The sequence below is a fragment of the Bos grunniens genome, chromosome 17 (assembly GCF_055505025.1).
Source record: "Bos grunniens cultivar Pamir isolate PY7600 chromosome 17, Bosgru_T2T1.0, whole genome shotgun sequence".
In the NCBI taxonomy this organism is placed as follows: Eukaryota; Metazoa; Chordata; class Mammalia; order Artiodactyla; family Bovidae; genus Bos; species Bos grunniens.
Window position 1 is genome coordinate 4,645,854 of NC_141181.1, and position 25,005 is coordinate 4,670,858.

The 25,005-nt window shown below is 44.7% G+C and overlaps 1 protein-coding gene across 6 annotated transcripts in view; it reads right to left on the bottom strand.

Moving 5' to 3' along the window:
* Positions 1 to 25,005, bottom strand: part of TRIM2 (tripartite motif containing 2) — a 212,767-nt gene that overhangs the window by 123,752 nt on the left and 64,010 nt on the right. For 3 of the 6 annotated variants that reach the window (XM_086345899.1, XM_086345888.1, XM_086345887.1), the window contains exon 1: positions 3,760 to 3,877. The exons of the other annotated variants lie outside the window; for them this stretch is intronic. In XM_086345899.1, coding sequence (XP_086202025.1) covers positions 3,760 to 3,770 — 11 coding nt within the window. In that variant the 5' untranslated portion in view covers positions 3,771 to 3,877. Of the gene's footprint in view, positions 1 to 3,759; positions 3,878 to 25,005 lie in introns of those variants that run through there. 6 annotated transcript variants of the gene reach the window in all.

Genomic DNA, 25,005 nt, shown 5'->3' on the forward strand with positions numbered 1-25,005 from the left:
ATGACCAAACCGCATGCTCATTAAGCATGAGTGATGGTGGGAGTGGCACTTCACTTAAAAATTTAGACAGAAACTACATGAAATGCAAGGGCTTGTAAACGCAAATCAAATGGGGCTCCATGCTTTAGGTAGGGAGGCCTTGGACAGCCAAGGTCATGGGGTTTCCTGTTCTTCAGCCACCTGCAGAGCTAACTTTCCTAAACTCACATGTCTGTGGTATGGATGTTTCTCAGGCCACTCACCTAGCCCCAGACTTGCTTCCAGCTCGGACCTTGCCTCGCATGTTCTTGCTTCTGTAACTTTCAGACTATTTTGAGGTTCTCTGTTTGGAACTCTCTACAGCATCATCTAGGAACCTCAGTCAGAATGGATGAGTGGGAAAAGGGATGATTCCATGACATTCTATGGAGGGATATCTGTATGGTCTATCTTTTCAATCCCCACAACAGCCCAGTGAGGTGGACGTTATTACTCCCATTTTCAGATGAAGAGAAGGAGAACTAGAGAAGTCCAGTGACTCGGCGAGGTCTCCAGTAGTCACCACACACCAGGAGACCTGGATCAAGTTCTGCTCTGTTTGAGCTATGTTCTGTTCTTGGTGCATCTATGGGCTAGCCTCCTTTTTACAAAAGTTATTAGTAAAAATGTAAACAAACACAGAAGTAGATGATGGATCCCTACACATCCATCACCCTGATAAAACAGTTGTCAAGATCTTGCCGCTTACGGAACAGTTTTCTTTGGCTTCATTTTCCATCAGCTTTGTCTCATCCAGGACCACTTGTTCACTCACACGCCAGGTTTCAACCAGACTGAACAAGCTGTTTAGTTGTTCTCTGACTCTGGGTCTTTGCACATGTTGATCCCTTTGACTCGGTTGCTTCCAACCCTGGTACACAGCTGCCCACAAGACCCACCACTGACCGACCACATCAGAAACTGCTGGCGCTAGGCACCCTTCCCTCCATGCCCGCTTGACCCACTCTTCTCATTCTTCAAGACTTCCTTCTAGAATCCCCCCTCTCTACAAATTCTTCACCGATGTCCCCAGTCTGGCTAAAGGTGCTTCTTCCAATCTCCACTGGGCCTTGCACATGTTTCTATCACAGGCTGGAACCAGGCGTGTCTGACTCAGCTGTGTTCTTTGGCTCCTCTGCTGTGTCATTCCTCGCAGGGTCCAGTGCCACACAGCACAGGCCCACTGTGGTGGGGCAGGGCCAGGCCCAAGGGCCCCCAGCCCCACGGCTGGCCCTCCCTGGCACTTGGCTCGCTGGACAAGGCTGCTGTTCTTTGGTGCTCTCGCTCATTTAAAGGAAGTGGTTCTTGGCTTTCTTTCCCAGCCACCAATTACGTTCCCACAGGAGGTCACATTTTGGTTGCAGTGATGGATTCTTGAAAAACTGTGAATATGAATGCCAGCTCTATTCCACAGAAACTCCTCACTTCATAACACAAGGTGATGTGCTGTGTACCTTCCGAATGATTCACATTTCAGGTCACTAATAAGCTGTGTGACTTTGGGCCAGTTACTTAACCTCTCTGTGCCCTAGTTTCTTTCTTTGTAAAATGAGAACTGTACTTCAAAGGGATTAGGGAGGACTGAGTGAGATAATGCGCGAAAAGGCCTGGCACATAGTAAGTGCTCAACAAATGATAGGTACTATTTCTGTTAGACTTTGTCATCGTCATAGTATTTCATCCACACAGGCTTGTTTCTTTGGTTTCATAATAGCCCTCAGTATTGAAAAGCTCTAGAAGGCTTCCCTGGTGGCTCAGACGATAACGAATCTGCCTGCAATACAGGAGACTCAGGTTTGATCCCTGGGTCGGCAAGATCCCCTGGAGAAGGGAATGGCTACCTAGTCCAGTATTCTTGCCTGGAGAATTCCAGGGACAGAGGAGCCTGGTGGGCTACAGTCTATGGCGTTGCAAAGAGTCGGACACGACTGAGCGGCTAACACACATACAGAGAGGAATACTACTCTGTATTGTAAATCTTCTATTTTTATCCTAAGCATAAATTCTGTACCTAAAAATGATGCTGTGTCTGAGATTTCCGGAGTCTGGCGTGCCCTCCATTCTGATAAAAGAAGGCAGGCAGAGGCTGCCTTTGTTTACCTGGGATATCCTGGAATTCACCCCGGGCTCTCACCACCTCCTCCTGGTTCTTCCTCTCTCACCATCCCCCGGGGGTGCTTGTGGGGTAGAAACAGGAGAATACGATGACCTGAAGGAAGCCAGGATTTGGGAGGCCTGAGGCAGAAGGACAGGGCAATTCACACCTGTGAGCCCCACATCTCTGGGGCAGCACTGGCAGGGCCAGAAGCTCTGTTTCTGGATGAGAGCACCCACGGGGCAACTCGCCCCCTTCCTCAGGCACCCAGACCATGGAAGGAGAGCCTGGGCGTTTGGAAATCACCAGGTGTCTTCACACACTGTGCTGAAACACTCATGATGCTCTGGGTCAACTTCATTAAAAAAAAAAAGTTTGCATCTGATTTAAGTCTTCCAGGAGCCCTACATCATGTTGGTTTTAAACATGCTGTGTCTGGATAATAAGTACTGAGGCCGGGGATTAGGTGAGGTGGGGAGATTTATAAAGCACTAGATGCATTAAAGCCCCATAATTCACCCTTTGTTTTGTCTAAAAATTGACCCATACCCCTTCCCCTTTTCAGGCTCCCGTACATATCAAGCAGAGACTGGGTTCACTGACTTTGCACCGTGAGGCTCCTGTGAAAGGCAAAGAGACAAAAGCCTCCCATCAAAGCTGCCATAGTGAGTTTCTGTTCAGCAGGAGGCGGGAATTCTTGAAGCAATTCCCAGGGCTTTAGACAGCCCAGCCCCTGGCCCTTGCCTGCAGCCCAGTAACTGCGCACCTCCTCCCGGCTTGCCCCCTGTGGCCCTCTGCCCGAGGCGAGGTGCCTTGCTCCGCCTGAGCGGGGCGGGGGGCATCCACGATGCGGCAATCCGGGACCAGAGGCGGATGCCTGAAGGTTCTCCGCCCTCCCTCACTCACGCGGAAACCAGACAGAACCCCAGGAGGGCTGGCGCAGCCCCTTTCAGGGCTCGCTCCCGCCTCTCACGTGAGGTCCTCAGGCCCCCCGGGTTTCTCTCTCGGCTAGTCACGGACAAATGCTCTCATCGCCCCAGGCTTTCCCTCATTCCCAAGCCCCACTGCCGCGGCCTTAGTACCCTCTGAACACCTTAATGGGGCAGTAAAAACTTTACAGCCTGCAGCTCTAAACCGTTCTCACGTTTCTATATAGAACTATTTATGGCACACAAGATTACCACGGTTCGCCCTTTGAAAACCCCAGCAGATCCCAGACGCATTCAAAGGGGGCTGACCGAGTTACACTGGCCAACAGCTGGCTTACAGAAATCCATAGTGGCAGAGCTAAATTCTGGCTGCGAACAGCTAAGTCAGAAGAGAAAACAGCCCTTGAATCTCACGGCATCACCGAGGCAGCCCCGCGCTTTGCCTCTTCCGTGTGGCTTTGGTGTCAAACCCGCTTGCGTGCGTCTCTCCCTGGATTTTTGCTTCCCTGCTCGGTTCTTGCCTGGGTCCACAGGGATCCCTGTGAGCTTCGTCAGCAAATCCAGAAATCCAATCTGTTCCTTCCGTCTTGAGCAGGCAGAAAATTAAAACCAGGAAAAAGCTAGCAACTCGATCACGACTCGTTTCTCCAAAACAGTGCCCAGGAGCCACCTGTGAGCCCAGAAAAGGCATCCCCGCGCCCTTAGAAGCGCCCTTACCGGTATTCCATATCCGCCTCTCCGGTGCATCAGAGACGGGCCGCAGCCTCCTTGGATGTGGGGCCTCGGGGCTCTGCAGCCCACAGACAATCGGGCCCATTATAGTCATCAGGCCGCCGAGTTAAAGGGTGGCCCTTAGAAAAATATAAACAGCTTGTCAGCGCCAGCCAAGGGGGCGGGGCTGCGGCATCAGGGGACAATGGGCGCCAATGACCAGCCTCTCTGGGCTCTGTTGGCTGAGGATATCGTATTTCATTTTGAAGAAGGGGAGACAGAGAGCGAGGAACGCCGAATAAGAAGGGCCAGCCCCGCAGCATGAAAGGGGTCCGAGTTGAAAAGTTTAATCACTGCTCACAGAAGATCATTTTCAAGGAGGAGTTTGATGCCTCACACAAAATAATGCAAATTTTTAGAAGTCACAGACGTTCGTGTTGCATTAACCATCTCTGGTCTCCCGGGCTTAATAAATATAGTATTCACTGGGGTAGAAAGGACTTTTTCAATCAAACAACAAAGGAAAGGAATAAAGTCCAAGGAAGATGCTTTTATTACATGTTTATCTTTTTAAATAGAATATCAGATAAGTACTTACTACATTTACAGAAAAAATGCTTGATTTGATTGGTTTGTCTTCAGAACTCAGAGAAGTGGGCATATTTTATTCCCCAAATATAAATACCTCATGTTAAAAAAAATGCTCACAATCTGATCATACCTGCACACATAAAACAGGAGTTAACTCAGTGTATAGGGGAGAAGGCAAAGGCAATGGCTTTTTTCTCTCTTCTGAACTTAACTAAATCCTACTTGCAAAGCTACTAGGCCAGCTTAAACTGTCAAAACCCTATGATAATAACCAAGAACCAGAAAATAAATTATGGCTTTTTAAAATAAAATTTCTAAATAATACACTGAAGTAAGAAGAAGGTTAAGAGCTATTTGGCTGATTTGTGGTATTGTGTAAATTACAGGCATAAAATCTTTGAGAAAAGCACAGTCTTTAAAATTGGGAATAGTTCTCTTATTTATAAAGGAAGCAAAACAGCTATCAAAATTCACTAGCAGAGAAACGGAAAAATACTGAAATATAAGCATTTCCACAAATTTTGTATCGGGCTTTTCTGATTTTGATTATAAAAAGAATAATCCAAAGACACTGTCCTTTCTGATCTATGGTAGTTTAAAAATATTTATGATTCTGCCACTGATGTTTAATTATATTAAAGTCAGACTCCTCTGGTGCGTGTATGCGTGCTAAATCGCTCAGTCCTGTCTGACTCTTTCGACCCCATGGACTGTAGACTGCCAGGCTCCTCTGTCCGTGGGATTCTCTAGGCAAGAATACTGGAATGGATTGCCATTTCCTTCTCCAGGGGGATCTTCCCAACCCAGGGATCCAACCTGTGTGTCCTGCATTGCAGGCAGGTTCCTTACCACTAGCGCCACCTGGGAAGTGAGACTCCTTAAACTGAAGTGCAACTCACTTAAGTGAGACTCCCCTGCTAAGTCACTTCAGTCGTGTCCAACTCTGTGCAACCCCATAGACAGCAGCCCACCAGGCTCCCCTGTCCCTGGGATTCTCCAGGCAAGGACACTGGAGTGGGTTGCCATTTCCTTCTCCAATGCATGAAAGTGAAAAGTGAAAGGGAAGTCGCTCAGTCGTGTCCGACCCTCAGCGACCCCATGGACTGCAGCCTTCCAGGCTCCTCCATCCATGGGATTTTCCAGGCAAGAGGACTGGAGTGGGGCGCCATTGCCTTCTCCGGAGACTCCCCTGGTATTCATCTAAGTAGTGCTTTGAGGCTGCTTCGGGTCCTTCTGTTCTTCCACTGATTATGAATTGATTATGAATTGATTATGATATGATTATGATTACTTATATCTGTATTTGCATGGCTCTGGATTTTAAAGTAAAGGTTACCTTCTGGAAAAGATCTAGTTTTCCTTTAATGCTAATCAAGACCCTGTCATAAAAACACCAAAATTATGAAAAACTTCAGAACACCAAAAGTATGAAAAAAAGGAAAAATAGATAAATTTGACTTCATCAATATTAAAAAACCTCTGTGCATCAATTCTATCATCAAGAAAGTGGAAAGATAACCCACAGGAGAAATATATCAACATCATATATCTGATAAGGTCTAGTATGCAGAATATATAATGAACTCCTATAATTAAACAACAAAAATAGAAATAACCCGATTTAAAAATGAGCAAAGTTCTTGTATAGAGATTTCTCCAAAAATGATATACCAATGGCCAACCAGCACATGAAAGATGCTCAACATCATTAGCCATTAGGGAAATTCAAATCAAAACAAAAAGAGGTACCACTTCACAACTATTCAGTTCAGTTCAATTCAGTCGCTCAGTTGTGTCCAATTCCTTTCGACCCCATGAATCGCAGCACGCCAGGCCTCCCTGTCCATCACCAACTCCCGGAGTTCACTCAAACTCATGTCCATTGAGTTGGTGATGCCATCCAGCCATCTCATCCTCTGCTGTCCCCTTCTCCTCCTGCCCCCAATCACTCCCAGCATCAGAGTCTTTTCCAATGAGTCAACTCTTCGCATGAGGTGGCCAAAGTATTGGAGTTTCAGCTTCAGCATCAGTCCTTCCAAAGAACACCCAGGACAGATCTCCTTTAGAATGAACTGGTTGGATCTCCTTGCAGTCCAAGGGACTCTCAAGAGTCTTCTCCAACACCACAGTTCAAAAGCATCAATTCTTCAGCTCTCAGCTTTCTTCACAGTCAAACTCTCACATCCATACATGGCCACTGGAAAAACCATAGCCTTGACTAGACGGACCTTTGTTGGCAAAGTAATGTCTCTGCTCTTTAATATGCTATCTAGGTTGGTCATAACTTCCCTTCCAAGGAATAAGCATCTTTTAATTTCATGGCTGCAGTCACCATCTGTAGTGATTTTGGAGCCCCCAAAAATAAAGTCTGACACTGTTTCCACTGTTTCCCCATCTATTTCCCATGAAGTGGTGGGACCGGATGCCATGATCTTAGTTTTCTGAATGTTGAGCTTTAAGCCAACTTTTTCATTCTTCTCTTTCACTTTCATCAAGAGGCTTTTTAGTTCCTCTTCACTTTCTGCCAAAGGGTGCTGTCATATGCATATCTGAGGTTACTGATATTTCTCCCAGCAATCTTGATTCCAGCTTGTGCTTCTTCCAGCCCAGCATTTCTCATGATATACTTTGCGTATAAGTTAAATAAGCAGGGTGACAATATACAGCCTTGACGTACTCCTTTTCCTATTTGGAACCAGTCTGTTGTTCCATGTCCAGTTCTAACTATTGCTTCCTGACCTGCATATAGGTTTCTCAAGAGGCATGTTAGCTGGTATTCCCATCTCTTTCAGAATTTTCCACAGTTTATTGTGATCCACACAGTCAAAAGCTTTGGCATAGTCAATAAAGCAGAAATAGATGTTTTTCTGGAACTCTCTTGCTTTTTCCATGATCTAGTGGGTGTTGGCAATTTGATCTCTGGTTCCTCTGCCTTTTCTAAAACCAGCTTGAACATCTGGAAGTTCACAGTTCACGTACTGCTGAAGTCTGGCTTGGAGAATTTTGAGCATTACTTTGCTAGCATGTGAGATGAATGCAATTGTGCAGTAGTTTGAGCATTCTTTGACATTGCCTTTCTTTAGGATTGTAATGAAAACTGACCTTTTCCAGTCCTGTGGCCACTGCTGAGTTTTCCGAATTTGCTGGCATATTGAGTGCAGCACTTTCACAGCATCATCTTTCAGGATTTGAAATAGCTCATCTGGAATTCCATCACCTCCACTAGCTTTGTTTGTAGTGATGCTTTCTAAGGCCCACTTGACTTCACATTCCAGGATGTCTGGCTCTAGGTGAGTGATCACACCATCATGATTATCTGGGTTGTGAAGCTCTTTTTTTGTACAGTTCTTCTGTGTATTCTTGCCACCTGTTCTTAATATCTTCTGCTTCTGTTAGGTCCATACCATTTCTGTCCTTTATTGAGCCCATCTTTGCATGAAATGTTCCCTTGGAATCTCTAATTTTCTTGAAGAGATCTCTAGTCTTTCCCATTCTGTTGTTTTCCTCTATTTCTTTGCATTGATCACTGAGTAAGGCTTTCTTATCTCTCCTTGCTATTCTTTGGAACTCTGCATTCAGATCCATATATCTTTTCTTTTCTCCTCTGCTTTTCACTTCTCATCTTTTCACAGCTATTTGTAAGGCCTCCTCAGACAGCCATTTTGCTTTTTTGCATTTCTTTTCCATGGGGATGGTCTTGATCCCTGTCTCCTGTACAATGTCATGAACCTCCATCCATAGTTCATCAGGGACTCTATCTATCAGATCTAGTCCCTTAAATCTATTTCTTACTTCCACTGTATAATCATAAGGGATTTGATTCACAACCATTAGGATGGCTATTAAAAAAAAAGCAAAAACAAGTGTGGAGGAGGATAAGGAGAAACTGGAACCTTTGCACACTGCTAGTGGGAATGTTGGGATTTTCCAGGCAAGAGTACTGGTGTGGGGTGCCACTGCCTTTTGACTACCTGTGAATAATGTTGCTATGAACATAAGTATACACGTATTTGTTTGAGTGCCTGTTTTCGGTTCTCTTGGCTATATACCCAGGAGTGGAATTGCCAGGTCACATGGTAGTTTTATGTTTGACGTTTTGAAGAACTGTAGGCCTGTTTTCCACAGTAGCTGAGCCATTTTACATTCCCACTGCTTGCTGCTGCTTAGTCGCTTTAGTCGTGTCCGACTCTGTGCGACCCCATAGACGGCAGCCCACCAGGCTCCCCCGTCCCTGGGATTCTCCAGGCAAGAACACTGGAGTGGGTCACCATTTCCTTCTCCAATGCATAAAAGTAAAAGTGAAAGTGAAGTCACTCAGTCGTGTCCGACTCTTAGCCTTGTGGGCTGCCGTCTATGGGGTCGCACAGAGTCGGACACGACTGAAGCAACTTAGCAGCAGCAGCAGCAGCAGGGTTTATGTGGAGAAGGCAATGGCACCCCACTCCAGTACTCTTGCCTGGAAGATCCCATGGATGGAGGAGCCTGGAAGGCTGCAGTCCATGGGGCCGCTGAGGGTCGGACACGACTGAGCGACTTCACTTTCACTTTTCACTTTCATGCATTGGAGAAGGAAATGGCGACCCACTCAGTGTTCTTGCCTGGAGAATCCCAGGGACAGGGGAGCCTGGTGGGCTGCTGTCTGTGGGGTCGCACAGAGTCGGACACGACTGAAGTGACTCAGCAGCAGCAGTTCCAAGGTAGACACAACCTACACACCCATGCGTGTGTGTGTGTGTGTGTGTGTGTGTGTGTGTGTGTGTGTGTGTGCTGTCACTTCAGCTGTGTCCGACTAAAACTGTATGGACTGTAGTCCACCAGTCTCCACTATCGATAGACTTCTCCAGGCAAGAACACTGGAGTGGGTTGCCATTTCCCTCTCCAAAAGCAACTATAGAAAGAAAGAAAGTGAAGTTGCTCAGTTGTGTCTGACTCTTTGCGACCCAGTGGACTGTAGCCCACCAGGCTCCTCCATCCATGGAATTCTCCAGGCCAGAGCACTGGAGTGGGGTGCCATTTCCTTCTCCCAGATAGAGATAGTAGTTGTACAACTGCAGATATATTATACGCCACTAAACTGTTCACTTTAGATGGCTAATTTTATGTTTCATTTTACTTTTTATAGTTTCTTCTGGGTTCAACAGGAGGCTTCCTTGAAACGTCATCCCATGAGTATACCGAAGATTTTTTTAAAAGATTTATTCAATTTATTCAATCATTATTTGTGCATTGTTCAGTATGTGTTAAGCACTGGATACTGTGGGGCAGTGAGTACCAGGAGACCAATTTGCACCTTCTCTATTAAAGCTGAGAAAGAGCAGGATCATCCAGTAGGGAAAGGAACATGGCAGGCAGGGTGAGAGAAGGAATATTGTGTAAACGGCGGCGACCTGCCAGGTCATCTCTCGCTTGATCTCATTTACTCCTCAGAACCACCAGGAGTGGAGGTGGTAGGAATGATTATTCCCATATTATGGAGACAGAAACTGAGAATCAGAGTTAACTGCCTTCCCAAAGTCACCCTGCCCGTAGGCACTGGAGCAGGTTTTTCCTCTTCTGCCAGCTGCTCCCTGAGCAGAGGTAAGGAGCAGAATCCATTCACAATGCAGAAGGAAAAATACATAAACGACTTAAATTTACTAAGAAGCATTTTAGACATTAAAAAAAAAAAAAGGTAGGGTGGCTCTCTTTCTAGTGGGATAAAGACACAAACCAGGGAAAGAAATAAAATTGTCAAAGACTTACTCAGAAAGTTTCATTTTCAGAAAACAACCACATAACTTTAGACACAGAGAGATTTTCTAAGTAATCTGATCAGATACCCTTATATTTGTGATGGGAAATCTGATGCCCTGCAAAATTAAGTGACGTGCTCAGTTACATAGCAAAATAGCAGCAAAACCAGGGCTAGGAGTCAAGTTTCTTAACTCCTAGTCCAGCATTCCTTCTACTATGCCACACATGCAAAATTAAGAAACGAGTCCCAGTTTAACCTTTACTGAGCAGATCTCAAATTCTCTCTCTATATATAAATTAACAGACATAATAATTCCTACTCTCTGTAAACTCCAAGTGTAATGACCTATAGCACATATACAACATTCTCCAAGAGTCTACTATTTCTTTCTTCATATAGTTTGTTAAACACCAATAAAGAAGACGGCAATTCACAAGTTATAATTTGGGAAGGACTATATTCAGACTCAGTTGTTTTTAACACAGGTAAGCCTCTTGGAACAGGAAATGAACTGAGAACAAGGAGAAGCACTAGGCTCTGACAACCTAGAAAGAAAATTTTGCCAGGAATTTCGTCCAAGAAAACACAACCACACAGGACTGAAGACCCTTGAGCACACGGCCCCACATCCCACTGAGGCCTGGTCTTTCCTGACCCCCGTGTCCCTTGGCACTGGTCTACTGCTGTTATTAAACACAAAATAATTACAGAGAGAGATGTATGTTCTTTCAAAAGAGGGGGAGATGACATCACTACTTTCTACATTTTAAATCACTTGATTATGCAATTCAGAAAATTGCCATATACCCTTTGAGAATGCTCATCATCCAATCAGAACTTTACCCTTGATCCAAAACAGCTGCCCCTTAGTCATCCGCCTCTTGGCAACCTGAAGCTTCAATTACGCACAAGCAGAGAGCGTGTCACCCAACCCTCCGAAGAGCTGAGGCTCCACATCACTGACTTAGTTCAACATCCCCCAGCGCCCTCCTTATCAAGCTCTTGAGCTGCCAAAAAGCACTGTACTGAGGGAAAACTACTCAACAGTCTACTGATTTTCTTTTTCTTGACTGTACCACATGGCATGTAGAACGTCTCCCACCAGGGATGGGGCGGGGTGGGGCGGGGCGGGGGGAAGCACAGAGTCTCAGTCACTGGACCACCTAGGAAGTCCTGATATATATTTTTTTAATGCACATATAATAGTAGATTCTCATGTTAGGACAGCATATAGTTAATGGAACTGAGTAGTCAAAACAGAGATCCTTTGGATAAAATATGGATGAATGGTCAGATCCCTTAAGTTTTCTCAGAAGATTCTGGAAATTATAAACTTCTAAGACTAAATCCTTTACTTTCTTTTTTCTGGAAATAAAGTGGTGAATAGGTATTAATCAGATCAGATCAGATCAGATCAGTCGCTCAGTCATGTCCAACTCTTTGCAACTCCATGAATTGCAGCACGCCAGGCCTCCCTGTCCATCACCAACTCCTGGAGTTCACTCAGACTCACATCCGTTGAGTCAGTGATGCCATCCAGCCATCTCATCCTCTGTCGTCCACTTATCCTCCTGCCCCCAATCCCTCCCAGCATCAGAGTCTTTTCCAATGAGTCAGCTCTTCGAATGAGGTGGCCAAAGTACTGGAGCTTCAGCTTTAGCATCATTCCTTTCCAAGAAATCCCAGGGCTGATCTTCAGAATGGACTGGTTGGATCTCCTTGCTGTCCAAGGGACTCTCAAGAGTCTTCTCCAACACCACAGTTCTAAAGCATCAATTCTTCGGCGCTCAGCCTTCTTCACAGTCCAACTCTCACATCCATACATGACCACAGGAAAAACCATAGCCTTGACTAGACGAACCTTAGTTGGTAAAGTAATGTCTCTGCTTTTGAATATGCTATCTAGGTTGGTAATAACTTTCCTTCCAAGGAATAAGCGTCTTTTAATTTCATGGCTGCAATCACCATCTGTAGTGATTTTGGAGCCCCCAAAAATAAAGTCTGACACTGTTTCCACTGTTTCCCCATCTATTTCCCATGAAGTGATGGGACCGGATGCCATGATCTTCATTTTCTGAATGTTGAGCTTTAAGCCAACTTTTTCATTCTCCTCTTTCACTTTCATCAAGAGGCTTTTTAGTTCCTCTTCACTTTCTGCCATAAGGGTGGTGTCATCTGCATATCTGAGGTTATTGATATTTCTCCCGGCAATCTTGATTCCAGCTTGTGTTTCTTCCAGTCCAGTGTTTCTCTCGATGTACTCTGCATATAAGTTAAATAAGCAGGGTGACAATATATAGCCTTGACGTACTTCTTTTCCTATTTGGGACCAGTCTGTTGTTCCATGTCGAGTTCTAACTGTTGCTTCCTGACCTGCATACAAATTTCTCAAGAGGCAATCAGGTGGTCTGGTATTCCCATCTCTTTCAGAATTTTCCACAGTTTATTGTGATCCACACAGTCAAAGGCTTTGGCATAGTCAATAATAACATGGCTTAATAAAGAGGAGAAGCTGAAGGTCTACCCATCACTGACACTGAAGGACTTTGCAGAGAGAAGGAATGAGAATTAAAATCTTTTCGTGACTTGACAAGGCTTTTGATTTTGTTCTGCTTAGCTGTTCCTCAATGCATTGTCAATTATGGACAAAAATCATTCATTCTTTGGTCTGCCCACAACTTGTCAAAGAGGTAAAAATTCTAAACACATTTCACTAAACTTTCATCATCCTCAGATACATTTGTTCTTTGCAGATGAAGCAGTTTATGACTAATATGTAGATATTCCATATTTATTATTGTATATGAATTATTTGTATTTCTCTGAGAAAGACAGCAATTGTAAGGATTAAGGACAGTTCATATGAAGTTAGGCCATTAAGAGGGCCCTGCTGACCACACATCAACATGAATGAACTTTATTTTTCCTATCATGCTGGTGGATTGTTACAAGCCTCATATAGTATTTTGCTCTGTCCCCAAATGCCAAATGGCTCATATTTGCAAAATAATGCATGAAGTTAGACTCTAGCCATGGAAATGACCAGTAAATCAACTTATATGGTGTACCAAGCAATGGCCTTGGGTCCATTTGCCATCACCCAGTCCACTGAGCTAAATCATGGCAACTTTTGACACCACAAAGGTGAAGATCAGGAGGGGACTCACTGAAAACCTAGCTCAGAGTTAATCCCAGGGCCCATAAGGAAAGGTCCTTCTAGGAATAGTGCAGTGTTTTCACCAATAACCCACATAATGGAGGCAAATGTATCACTAATTGTAAGGAAACTACAAGCTGACCCGTCCCTTTGGAAGCAGGAACAGAGGGTGGCCCAGTGACTAAGACTCCGTGCGCCCAGTTCAGGGTCCTGGGTTCGGTCCCCAGTCAGGGAACTAGACCTCATATGTTGCAACTAAGAGATCCTGCAGACCACAGCTAAGACCTGGTGCAGACAAAGCATGTGTTAAAAAATAGGAGCAGAACTTCATAATGAGGAACAGTATGTGCACAGCATCTGCTGTATGCCAGGTGCTGTTACAAGAACATACATATGCATTAACTCATTCAATCCTCCCAGCCAGCCCCAGGCAGCAGGAACTCACAGTCATTTCCCAGACAAGGAAACTGAAGGTTAGAGAGGTTAATGAATAACTCTCTAGTACAAGCAGCCAAATGCTAAGAAAATAAAGTTCTAACAGGACTAATTCAGAGAAGGAAAAACAAACAGCAGAAATAAGATATGGGTGGGAGGGAGGGTAGTTCCCTGGAAGTCTGGTGATTAGGACTTGGTGCCCTGGCGCCATAATCCCTGATGGGGAACTAAGATCCCACAAGCTGTGCACCACAGGCCAAAAAAAAAAAAAAAAAAAACCCACCAAAAGAGAGAAATAAGATATAGCGTTAGAACTAAACTAAGGATAGTAAGGAATAAAAATACCTAGGGGCTCTGCACTAACATTCTAGGGCTGTTACAACACATTTCTATAAGTGTAAAACAAGACAAATTTATTATTTTACAGTTCTGGAGGCCTGAAGTCCAAAACCAAGGTGTTGACAGGGTTGCTTTCTTCTGGAGGCTTGGCGAGAATCTGTACCGTGCCTCTCCACCTTGCGGTGGGTGCCAGCAGCTCTTGGCTTGCAGCCACGTCACGCCAATCTCTGCCTCTGTCTTCACACTGCCTTCCCTTCGTCTCCTCCTTTGATGTCTTTTTAAGACCACGTGTTATTGGATTTAGGGTGGGCCCTAATCCACAGTGATTGCATTTTGATATCTTTACCTTAATAGTAGCTACAAAGACCCTTATTCCAAATAAGGTCATATTAAAATATTTATGTATGTATTTATATACTTGTACATTTATTTGGCTGTGCCAGGTCTTAGCTGTGGCACACAGGGTCTGGTTCCCTAACCAGGGATGGAACCCTGGCCCTCTCCACTGGGAGCATGAAGTCTTAGCCACTGGATCACCAGGGAAGTTCCAAAGTCATATTTGAGGTTCCAAGCGAATATATCTCCAGGGTCAGGGAGGGTTCCTCATATCGGAAAGGGATTCAGGGGCAAGTGTCGTCAACCCTCTACAAGGGGAAACGTGCTGCGCAAAGATGTTTCTGTGGGCCTGCGTGCACGTATGCTAAGTACTGCAGTCGTGTCTGACTCTTTGCGACCCCATGGACTGTAGCCCACCAGGCTCTTCTGTCCATGAGATTCTCCAGGCAAGAATACTGGAGTGGGTTGCCATGCCCTCCTCCAGGGGGTCTTCTCCACACAGGGATCGAACCATGTCTCTTAAGTCCCCTGCACTGCAGGCAGATTCTTTACCTCTGGTGCCACTTGGGAAGCTCAACGTTGTTTCTACCACTTAAATCCAAAACTAAAAAACAAAGAAGAAAAGAAATCATTTATTGAATCTTAGGAAAAGCCTTCAGAAAACAACCCCAAATAACAGATTTACAGGTTTGAACACCCCCAGTTTCTTGTGTCTATTTTGATAGTTTTGACATAAATGTGCACCTGTGAAATCGTTACCTCAATCAAGATAGGAAGATTTCCATTGCCTCCAAAAGCTTCCATAATCCATCTTCCTGCCCCTTCCTGCACCCCAGCCCCAGCCCCAACTAACCATGGATCTACTTTCTGTTACTATCGGTTTATTTGCTTATCTGCAGCAGCCATCATACAGACCATACTTTTCTGTTTGGCTTCTGTGTTAGTCCTCTCAGGATGCTGGAACACAATACCACAGACTGAGTGGCTTATAAACAACAGACATTTATTTCCCTCAGTTCTGGAGGCTGGAAGTCCAAGATCAGGGAGGCAGCAGCGTCGAGTGAGGGCCCTCTTCCTGGTCATGGAGGTCTAGCTGTACCCGTATGGGGTGGAAGGGGTAGGAAAGTCTGAGGGAACTCTTTTATATCAGCACTAATCCACTCTCATGACTTAATCACCCTGCAAAGTCTCAGCCCTAACATCATCATCACATTGGGCATTAGGATTTCAACATATGAATTGGCTAGGGGAGAAGACAAACATTCAGACCACAGAAGCTTCTTTTGTTCTGCATTTTTCTGAGGTTCGTCTGGGTTGTTGGGAGTATCAATAGTTGTTCAGTCGCTCAGTCGTGTGACACCATGGACTGCAGCACGTTAGGCTTCCCTGTCCTCCGCTATCTCCCAGAGCTTGCTCAAACTCATGTCCATTGAGTCAGTGATGCTATCTAACCTTATCATCCTCTGCCTCCTTCTCCTTTTACCCTAAATCTTTCCCAGCATCAGAGTATCTTCCAATCAGTTGGCTCTTCGCATCAGGTGGCCAAAGTATGGGAGCTTCAGCTTCAGCATCAATCTTTCCAGTGAATAGTCAGGGTTGATTTCTTTTAGGATTGACTGCTTTGATCTCCTTGCAGTCCAAGGGACTCTCAAGAGTCTTCACTAGCACCACACTTGAAAACATCAATTCTTCCATGCTCAGCACTTTATGTGGCCCAACTCTCACATCTGTACATGACTACTGGAAAAACCATAGCTTTGACTATAGGGACCTATGTCAGCAAAGCAATATCTCTGCTTTTTAATATGCTGTCTAGGTTTATCATAACTTTCCTTCTAAGGACCAAGCGTCTTTTAATTTCATGGCTACAGTCACCGTCTGTAGTGATTTTGGAGCCCAGAAAATAAAGTTTGTCCCTGCTTCCACTTTCCCCTCCTTCTATTTGCTGTGAAGTGATTGGACTGGATGCCACGATCTTAGTTTTTTTGTTTTTAATTTACATATTTTAATTGGAAGATAATTACTTTACAATATTGTGGTGGTTTTTGCCATACATCGACATGAATCAACCACGGGTGTACATGTGTCCCCCATCCTGAACTCCTCTCCCACCTCCCTCCCCACCCCATCCCTCTGCATTGTCCCAGAGAACCAGTTTTGAGTATCCTGCCCCATGCATTGAACTTGCACTGGTGATCTGCTTTACACATGGTAATATACATGTTTCAATGCTATTCTCTCAAATCATCCCACCCTTGCCTCCTTCCACAGGGTCCAGAAGTCTGTTCTTTACATCTGTGTCTTTTTTGGTGCCTTGCATATAGGGTCACTGAGATCTTAGTTTTTTTTAATGTTGAGTTGTAAGCCAGATTTTTCACTCTCCTCTTTTACTCTCATCAAGAGGCTCTTTAGTTCCTCTTCACTTTCTGCCATTTGAATGGTATCATCTGCATATATGAGGTTATTTATATTTCTCCTGGTAATCTTGATTCCAGCTTGTGATTCATCCAGCCCAGCATTTCACATGATGTATTCTGCACAGAAATTAAATAAGCAGGGTGACAATAAGCAGGAATCCCATCACCTCCACTCGCTTTGTTAGTAGTAATGCCTAAGGCCCACTTGACTTCACACTCCAGGATGTCTGGCTACAGGTAAGTGATCACACTACTGTGGTTATCTGGGTCATTAAGACTTTTTTGGTATAGCTCTGTGTATTCCTGCTATGTCTTCTTAATCTCTTCTGCTTCTGTTAGGTATCAATAGTTCATACTTTTTTTTATTGCTGTGATGTCCTATTATATGAACACAGCACAGTTTGTTTATTCACTTCTTAAAAGATTTTCAGTTAATGAATTAATCTGATATTGCAAGATTGGAGGAGCGATGAGGGAACATGAAGGGTAATTTCTCAGATCTGATCTGGGTTTTCTCTTTCTTTCCCCCGCTCTCTCCCTGCCTAACCTCCAGGTTACTCTCACATGCTCAGGCCATGCCCACACTTCTTCCCCAGCCCTCATTGCTTCAGCCATTAGCCCAATGCTGGCCATTTGCTGCTAGATTCCAAATTGGAGTGAAGGGTCCCAGTTAGGCAGCAGTTGAAACCTCATTTAGATGCTTCTCATCAGCCTCTCCTGAGGCCTGCCCTTCTCCCCATGTCTGCCTGGGTCCCCCACACCCCTGCTCTCACGTGCATAGCCTTCCTTCCTCTATTTTCCTCTTCTGAGTTGCCTACACCAACTCGCCAGCACTTGGATGGGGTCCACTGCCTCTTCTCCAGCATCCATGCTCAATAGCCTTGCCCAGAAAGCACCCTGTTGCTGGCCCCAGCCCACGTCCGCACAGTCTGGGGCTTCTGCTGGATATATCTCAGTCACTTAGTTAAGAGAGGCAGCATGGTGGTGTTCGAGAGTGCCGAACCTAGGGTAGGCCACTGTGTCCCAGCTGTGGGCGCGGGGCACCTGTCTCCTCATTAACAGGTTGGGGACGGTGATAGTCCTACTTCATACGGCCATCATGAAGAGCTGAGATTTATTTGTGAATAACTTAGAACTGTATTTAGCACTTAATAAGTACTGCTGACAAAGGTCCATGTAGTCAAAGCTAATTTTTCCAGAAGTCATGTACAAATGTGACAGCTGGACCATAAAGAAGGCTAAGCACCGAAGAACTGATGCTTTCAAATTGTGCTGGAGAAGAATCTTGAGAGTCCCTTAGCATGGAAATCAAACCGATCAATCCTAAAAGAAATCAATCCTGAATATTCATTGGAAGGACTGATGCAGGAGCTGAAATTCCAATACTACATTGGCTACCTGATGTGAAGAGTGGACTCATTGGAAAAGACCCTGGGAAAGGGTCTGCTGGGAAAAGGGAAAAGATGCTGGGAAAGACTGAGCACAGGAGGAGAAGGGGACACCAGAGGATGAGACGGTTGGATGGTATCACCAACTCAATGGACATGAGTTTGGGTAAACTCCGGGAGTTGGTGATGGACAGGGAGGCCTGGTGTGCTGCAGTCCATGGGGTCACTAAGAGTTGGACAAGACTGAGCGACTGAACCACAACAAAGCATTATATATGTTTTCCATAAAATAAAGGTAAATGTTCAAGTACTCTTTCTCACCACAAATACTTCTATTTGTATTCACAGATTTATTCATCCAAAGATTATTTATTGAGAGTCTCTCTGTGCCAGGAACTCTTCTAAGAGCTGGGGAATAAAGCAGTGAACACAACATAACACAAACTACTTTCTACTAGGGAAGAGAAACACACGAATTGACAACTAAAAATACAGACCATGTCTGTTAAGTGCTACGAGGAAATATATAGTAGTCTAAGAGGAGGACTTGGAATTCCCAAGGGTGGGTTGGAGTGGACTGGGCTGAACAAGAGGGCTATAGTTAGGTCAATCGGGAGGGGTCTTGCTGGGAAGGCACTCTCTGAGGGAAGACCCGGATGTGCTCAGGGAGGGTGCCATGGGCTGTCTTTGGAAAGCGCATCCTTGGCAGTGGAAATAACAGGGACAGAGGCCCAGAGGCCCTGGCACCCAGCGGTCCGGGGCCACTGTGGTTTGGCTGACTGTGGAGGGGTACAGTTTGCTGACTTTTCATTTCATATGTTCTACGTGCTGTTGGAACCGCTTGACCTTGATGTTTACATTTAAAAATGACTTTTGACATTCTGCACCCCACCCCCAAATGTTTAGCGATTGAGACTTTGATGGAATTTAGAGCCTCCACACTTCTCAGCATACAGATACAGTGCTGGACACGGTGCTATAGAAATGCGGTGAGCCGACAGCACGGCACTGTGGTTACACCACCACCGCGATGCTGGGACGCCTGGGGAGCAGGGCCGCTGGGAATGATGCTCTTATCCCCAGGGCCTCACTAGATGACTGACTGCATCCAAAGAGGAATTTGGAGATAGTTGAGGAGCTTGGCAGAGAGTAACTAAGATAATAAAAGAATTGGAAAATAAATTCAGGGGGGACATTTTAGGAGCGGAGCATGCAATTACTTAGCTGAAAGCAGAGATGCTTATGTGTTCTTATCCATTTCCACTGAGAACAAATCGGAAGAAAATTGGCTTAACTTGCAGCAAGATGACTTTAAGGATATTTGTAAAGCCACCACCAAACAAAAACAAAACAAAACAAAAACACTGCAGACTGTTTGACTCCCAGCCTCTAAAATTACTGAAAGGAGGCTAAGTCACTTCAGCTGTCTCTGTCTGCGACCCCATGGACTGCAGCATGTCAGCTACCCTGTCCTTCACCATCTCCCAGAGCTTGCTCAAACTCACGTCCATTGAGGTTAATGACGCCATCCAACCATCTCATCCTCTGCAACCCTCTTCTCCTTTGCCTTCAATCTTTCGAGCATCAAAGTCTTTTCTAATATATATACTTTCCCCTTCCTTTCAATACACACACACATATTTTTATCCGTAATTTTTAACCTTGCTATCAGATTATTTCTAGAGCTATGTATTATTAAGCAAATCAGTCATTTAAAAACTACAAAAAGTAGGAAGCTTAGCTAACATCTCCCTAGAATTCTGCCTAATAGCAGGAAATCTGAGTACATTTCTCCAAGTATAGCTTATTGGCGTTCCACTGAACCTCTGCGGTACACTGAATCAGTTATACACTATGCAATTCTAATTTTAAAAAATTTAAGCTTAAAGATACCCATGTTCCTCATTATTGTGTTTTAGACATCCACTTGGTGGTCGTGGCCCAATTCATAGTCATTTCTCCCTCTCTGGAATGGCCTGTGACACAGTGGTGGCCCCTGAGGAAGCTGGTCTTGCCCGGGCTTTGGCTGGGCTCGCTGGCAGATCTTCGGTAGCTTTGTCAGTCACAAGGAGGTAACTGAACGTTCTGACAGTAGTCCGTGTTCACAGAGACCCTGCTGTGCCTCACACAGTTCTGAGATCCCTAAAGCATTATTCCCTTCTGCCCCACAACTTTATGAAATAGTGTTAGAAATGTAACATTGTACAGGTAAAACTTTAAAATACATGTGGTTGATTCATGTCGCCGTATGGCAAAACCCATCACAATATTCGATGCATGAGACAGGGCGCTCAGGGCTGCTGCACTGGGATGACCCTGAGGGATGGGATGGGGAGGGAGGTGGTGGGGGGTTTCAGGACGGGAACACATGTACAGCCAAGGCTGACTCATGTGAATGTACGGCAAAAACCACTACAATACTGTAAAGTAATTAGCTTCCAATTAAAATAAATTAATTAAAAAATAAATTAATTAACAAAAAAAAGAAATGGAAAGGGAGAAAATATAACCCATGTTAATCCAATCTTTCAAAAGAACACAGAGTGCACTGAAAATCAGAGCTAGATCATTCATAAAAGTCTTCTGTAAGAAGCAACAAAGAAAGAAGTATAATAATTAAATTAACTTAGGAAAAACCAAAAAAGAGTAGAGAATTCAAAGAAGAATTAAATGTAAAAGTGTAGTTGTAAATACAACTAAATTTGAAATAAAAAATACATATGTATATGGATTTTTCCAAAAAGTTAAAAATATAAATATAAAAAATAAATAGGTGAAGGTTTGCTGAGCATTTTTAATACCAGGAAAATCTCATTCAGTAATTTGAATGCCTTATAAAGCAAAAAGCACAAACAATAACAGGGGAAAACTGATAAATAGAACTGTATCAAAATTTAAACACAACTGGTCTTCTGGGGAATTCTTTGGTGGTCCAGTGGTTAGGACTCTGTACTTTCACTGCTGTGGCTCAAGTTCAATCTCTGATCACGGAACTAAGATCCCCTGCAAACTGTGAAGAGTAGCCAAAAAAGAAAATTTAGTCTCTAAAAGACACCATTAAGAAAATTAAAAGGCAAACAAACCACAGATTGGAAGAAAATATTAGCAACTCTATCTGACAAAGAACTTGTATCCAGACCATATAAAGACTCTTACAACCCAATAATCAGAAAACAAATAACTCAATAAAAAAATTGGACAAAAAATTTGAACAGGCACCAGCAACAGAAAGTGTTGAACGGTCAATAAGCACATAACGGGACTTCCCTGGTGTCCCAGTGGTTAGGAACCTGCCTTCCAACGCAGGGGACATGGGATTTATCCCTGGTCAGAGAACTAAGGGTTTATAGCTTATAGCTCAGTCCGTAAAGAATCTGCCTGCAATGCAGAAGACTGGGGTTTGATTCCTAGGTCGGGAAGATCCCCTGGAGAAGGGAATGGTAACCCACTCCAGTATTCTTACCTGGAGAATCCCGTGAATAGAGGAGTCTGGCAGGCTACAGCCCATGGGGTCTCAAGAGCTGGGCATGACTTAGCGACCAAACCACCACCACCAGGGAACTAAGACCCCACACGCCTTGAAGTATATAAAGCTGCCTGCTGCAACTATGGTTCCATGAACCCGCAGCTAGAGAGAAGCCCGCGTGCTATAACAGAGATCCTGCGTGCCACAACTAGGGCCCGACTCAGCCAAGGATAAATAAACAATGTTAAAAAGTAAGCACATAAGATGCTCAACACCATTAGCCATCTGGAAGATGGAAATTGAAACTACAATGAGAGATACCACTATATAACCACTAGAATAGCTAAAATTAAAAAGTTTAACATTGACATTACCAAAAGTTGTCAAAGATGTGGAGCTGGAATTCTTACACACTGTTTGTAGGAATAGAAAATAACACAACCACTAAAGGAAAATATTTTGATGATTTGTTATACAGGTGAACACATATGTATCATACAACCCAACAATTTTCACTCCTAGGTAATTACTCAAAAGAAATAAAGTCTTGTCTAGTAAAGATTTGTAACAGAATGTTCATAGCCCGTGTCTGGAAAAAACCCAAATGTCCATCCATAAAAGGACATTGTGGAAAATAAACTATGGTCTAATCCTTGCAATAGAGCACTATCCAGCAATAAAGAGGAAGAAACTGCTGACATGCACAACATAGATAAATCTCAAAAATATTACACTGAGTGAGTGAAGCCAGACACAGAAGAATACATACTGTATGAATCCACTTGTATGAATGCCAATTAGCCTGCAGTGGCAGAAGGGAGAAGACCAGTGCTTACCCGGGGCTGGGGGAGGATGCAGAATGGCAGTCAGGGGGCACAGGCGACTTTGAGGGATGGTGGAAGTACTGTGTGTGTTGATGGTGTGGGGGGGTACGCAGGTGTTGATAAGTGGACAAACAAAGCCACCTGCTCTAGGAGTAAACAAAGGATGTGACAGCCATCAAGCCACCAGCCACTGCGGCCACCCTCACCTGGGCATCCTGAGGGGTCTGGGATGGAGAAATTAGGATACTGGTTCGAGATGGCTAAGGTCCTTCTCCAAGAAATGACCTCAACTAAGTCCCGATTCTTGCATCTTCCCATACATAGAAAAGCTCTAAGTTCATTAACTTGAGATGTCTGTTTTTCTTTAATCAACAGTAATTTGATGGTCCAACTACCTGGTTTTTGTTGCAAAAACTAGACATCCCAACCCACTCCAGCATTCTTGCCTGGAGAATCCCATGGACAGAGGAGCCTGGTGGGCTATGATCCATGGGGTCGTGGAAGAGTTGGACACAACTTAGTAACTAAACAACAACAAATAGCAACAAACTGTCAGCTTGGTGTGTAATCTTCCAGCATTTTTTAAAGTGAAAGACACTTAACTGTACAATACCATACACAAACACACACTCCTAAAATTGCCTTTTCATTCTTATTTTGGAGACCTTTCTATGTCACCAGGGATACATTCGCCTCATTCTTTTTTTTTTCTTGCTCTGAATTTTATTATATTTTCAGCTGTTACTTGCTTTTAATGTTGAACAGAGTAACAGTCTTATGAAATACAGCCGGAGATGTGATTGGGGCCTTATTTTAAAAAGACTTAGCAGATTGGTGACATACTTATATAAACACAAGCATGATTGAAGGTGTTTGATCTGGGTTATGGAAAGATGAATAAAATATTTTGAGATTGAAAAAAACCCCCAAATCTAGGCATCCTGGCTCCTCCCTTCCCTCTTCCGAACAGTCTCTCAGAGCTACCTGAGGGGCTGGCTCCCAGACTTAGGTCCTCAGCTGCTGCTGCTAAGTCACTTCAATCGTGTCCAACTCTGTGTGACCCCATGGACTGCAGCCTACCAGGTTCCTCCGTCCATGGGATTTTCCAGGCAGTCTACCAAATAAAACATAATCCTCCACTTTTAGGCTGTACTTTTCTTTTTTCAGTCGACATACACTTGTCAAAACTCAGTGATCTATGCACCAAAAACAGGAGCAGTTTATTGTAAGTTAGACCTCTTAACAGAGGCAATTTCACCTCTTCCAGTATGATGACAACCACTCTGACTCCTTGCTTTACTTAGGGCTTCTCCTTCCCTGGTTCCTTTATGCTTTCATCCTGGAAACCTGAGCGGAGCTATGAGGAAAGACTGAATTTTTTCTTCTTCTGGATTGTACTTCCTTCTCCCAGTGTTTGTGAGGTTTCTGACCTTCTAGAATTACCCCAAGGAGGGAGAATTGGGGAAAGATGGTCACAGGCTTTTGGTACAGATAGAATCAGACACTGGTACCCTAGGGGCCTGGCAGAGGCAGGGGCCTGAGGGTTGCTGGGTTGGGAGCCCCGGTTGGAATCCCCATGGTGTGGCTGCTGCTGAGCATCAGGGCCGCGTCACTCAGGGTCAGCCTCATGAAGACTCTCCCTTTGTCAAGGCCTGACCCCTCTTCCTCTCCCAATCATCCTCTCTGGAGCCAGGGCCTCTTGACATGGCTCCCACAGACCCTCAGGGGAGAGGAGCTGGCCCCACGGCTGGGGGGCAGCAGGACCCCCGATGTCACCGTCTCCTTCTCCCTCTGCTCTCACGCCAGTCCTTAGGCTCTTAGAGCATTTGCGATGAGCGTCAAATTTGGACAGGTCCCCTCCAATTTCCCTTTGTCACGTGGTAGTACTCTTGCCTGGAAAATCCCATGGATGGAGGAGCCTGGTAGGCTGCAGTCCATGGGGTCGCTAAGAGTTGGACATGACTGAGCGACTTCACTTTCATTCATTGGAGAAGGAAATGGCAACCCACTCCAGTGTTCTTGCCTGGAGAATCCCAGGGACGGGGTAGCCGGGTGGGCTGCCGTCTATGGGGTCGCACAGAGTCAGACACGACTGAAGCGACTTAGCAGCAGTAGCAGCAGCATAAGGTGAGCAAGAAGCACCCGGGCCCTCTGCCATGGGTGGGGGCTGGACAGGGAGGCTCACATGCTGATGACAAATCCAAAGAGCCAAAGAAGGCCTCGTGGTGGGTGACAGGCTGAGGGCCACGAGGCAGGCAAGTCCCCACCTTCGTAGTCCATCCCAGAGAGCTTACCTTGCTTTTGCTCCTGAGTGTGGGTAGCAACTGCTGATTTTTTCTTGATGTTTGGAGCCTCTGATCTCACTAACACAGAAAGCATTCTGTGTTGGCATTTTAGTTACATCCATAAGATTGGTGACCGTAAATATCTACAAACAAATCCTGATACTTCCATGAAAATACTACTCCAACACTCTGAAATTCAAATGGATCATCTTTATGACATGGTAATAGATCCTTTACAGTTATCATCATATAGAATTTTCTCTTTGTAAACAGCCTGTTT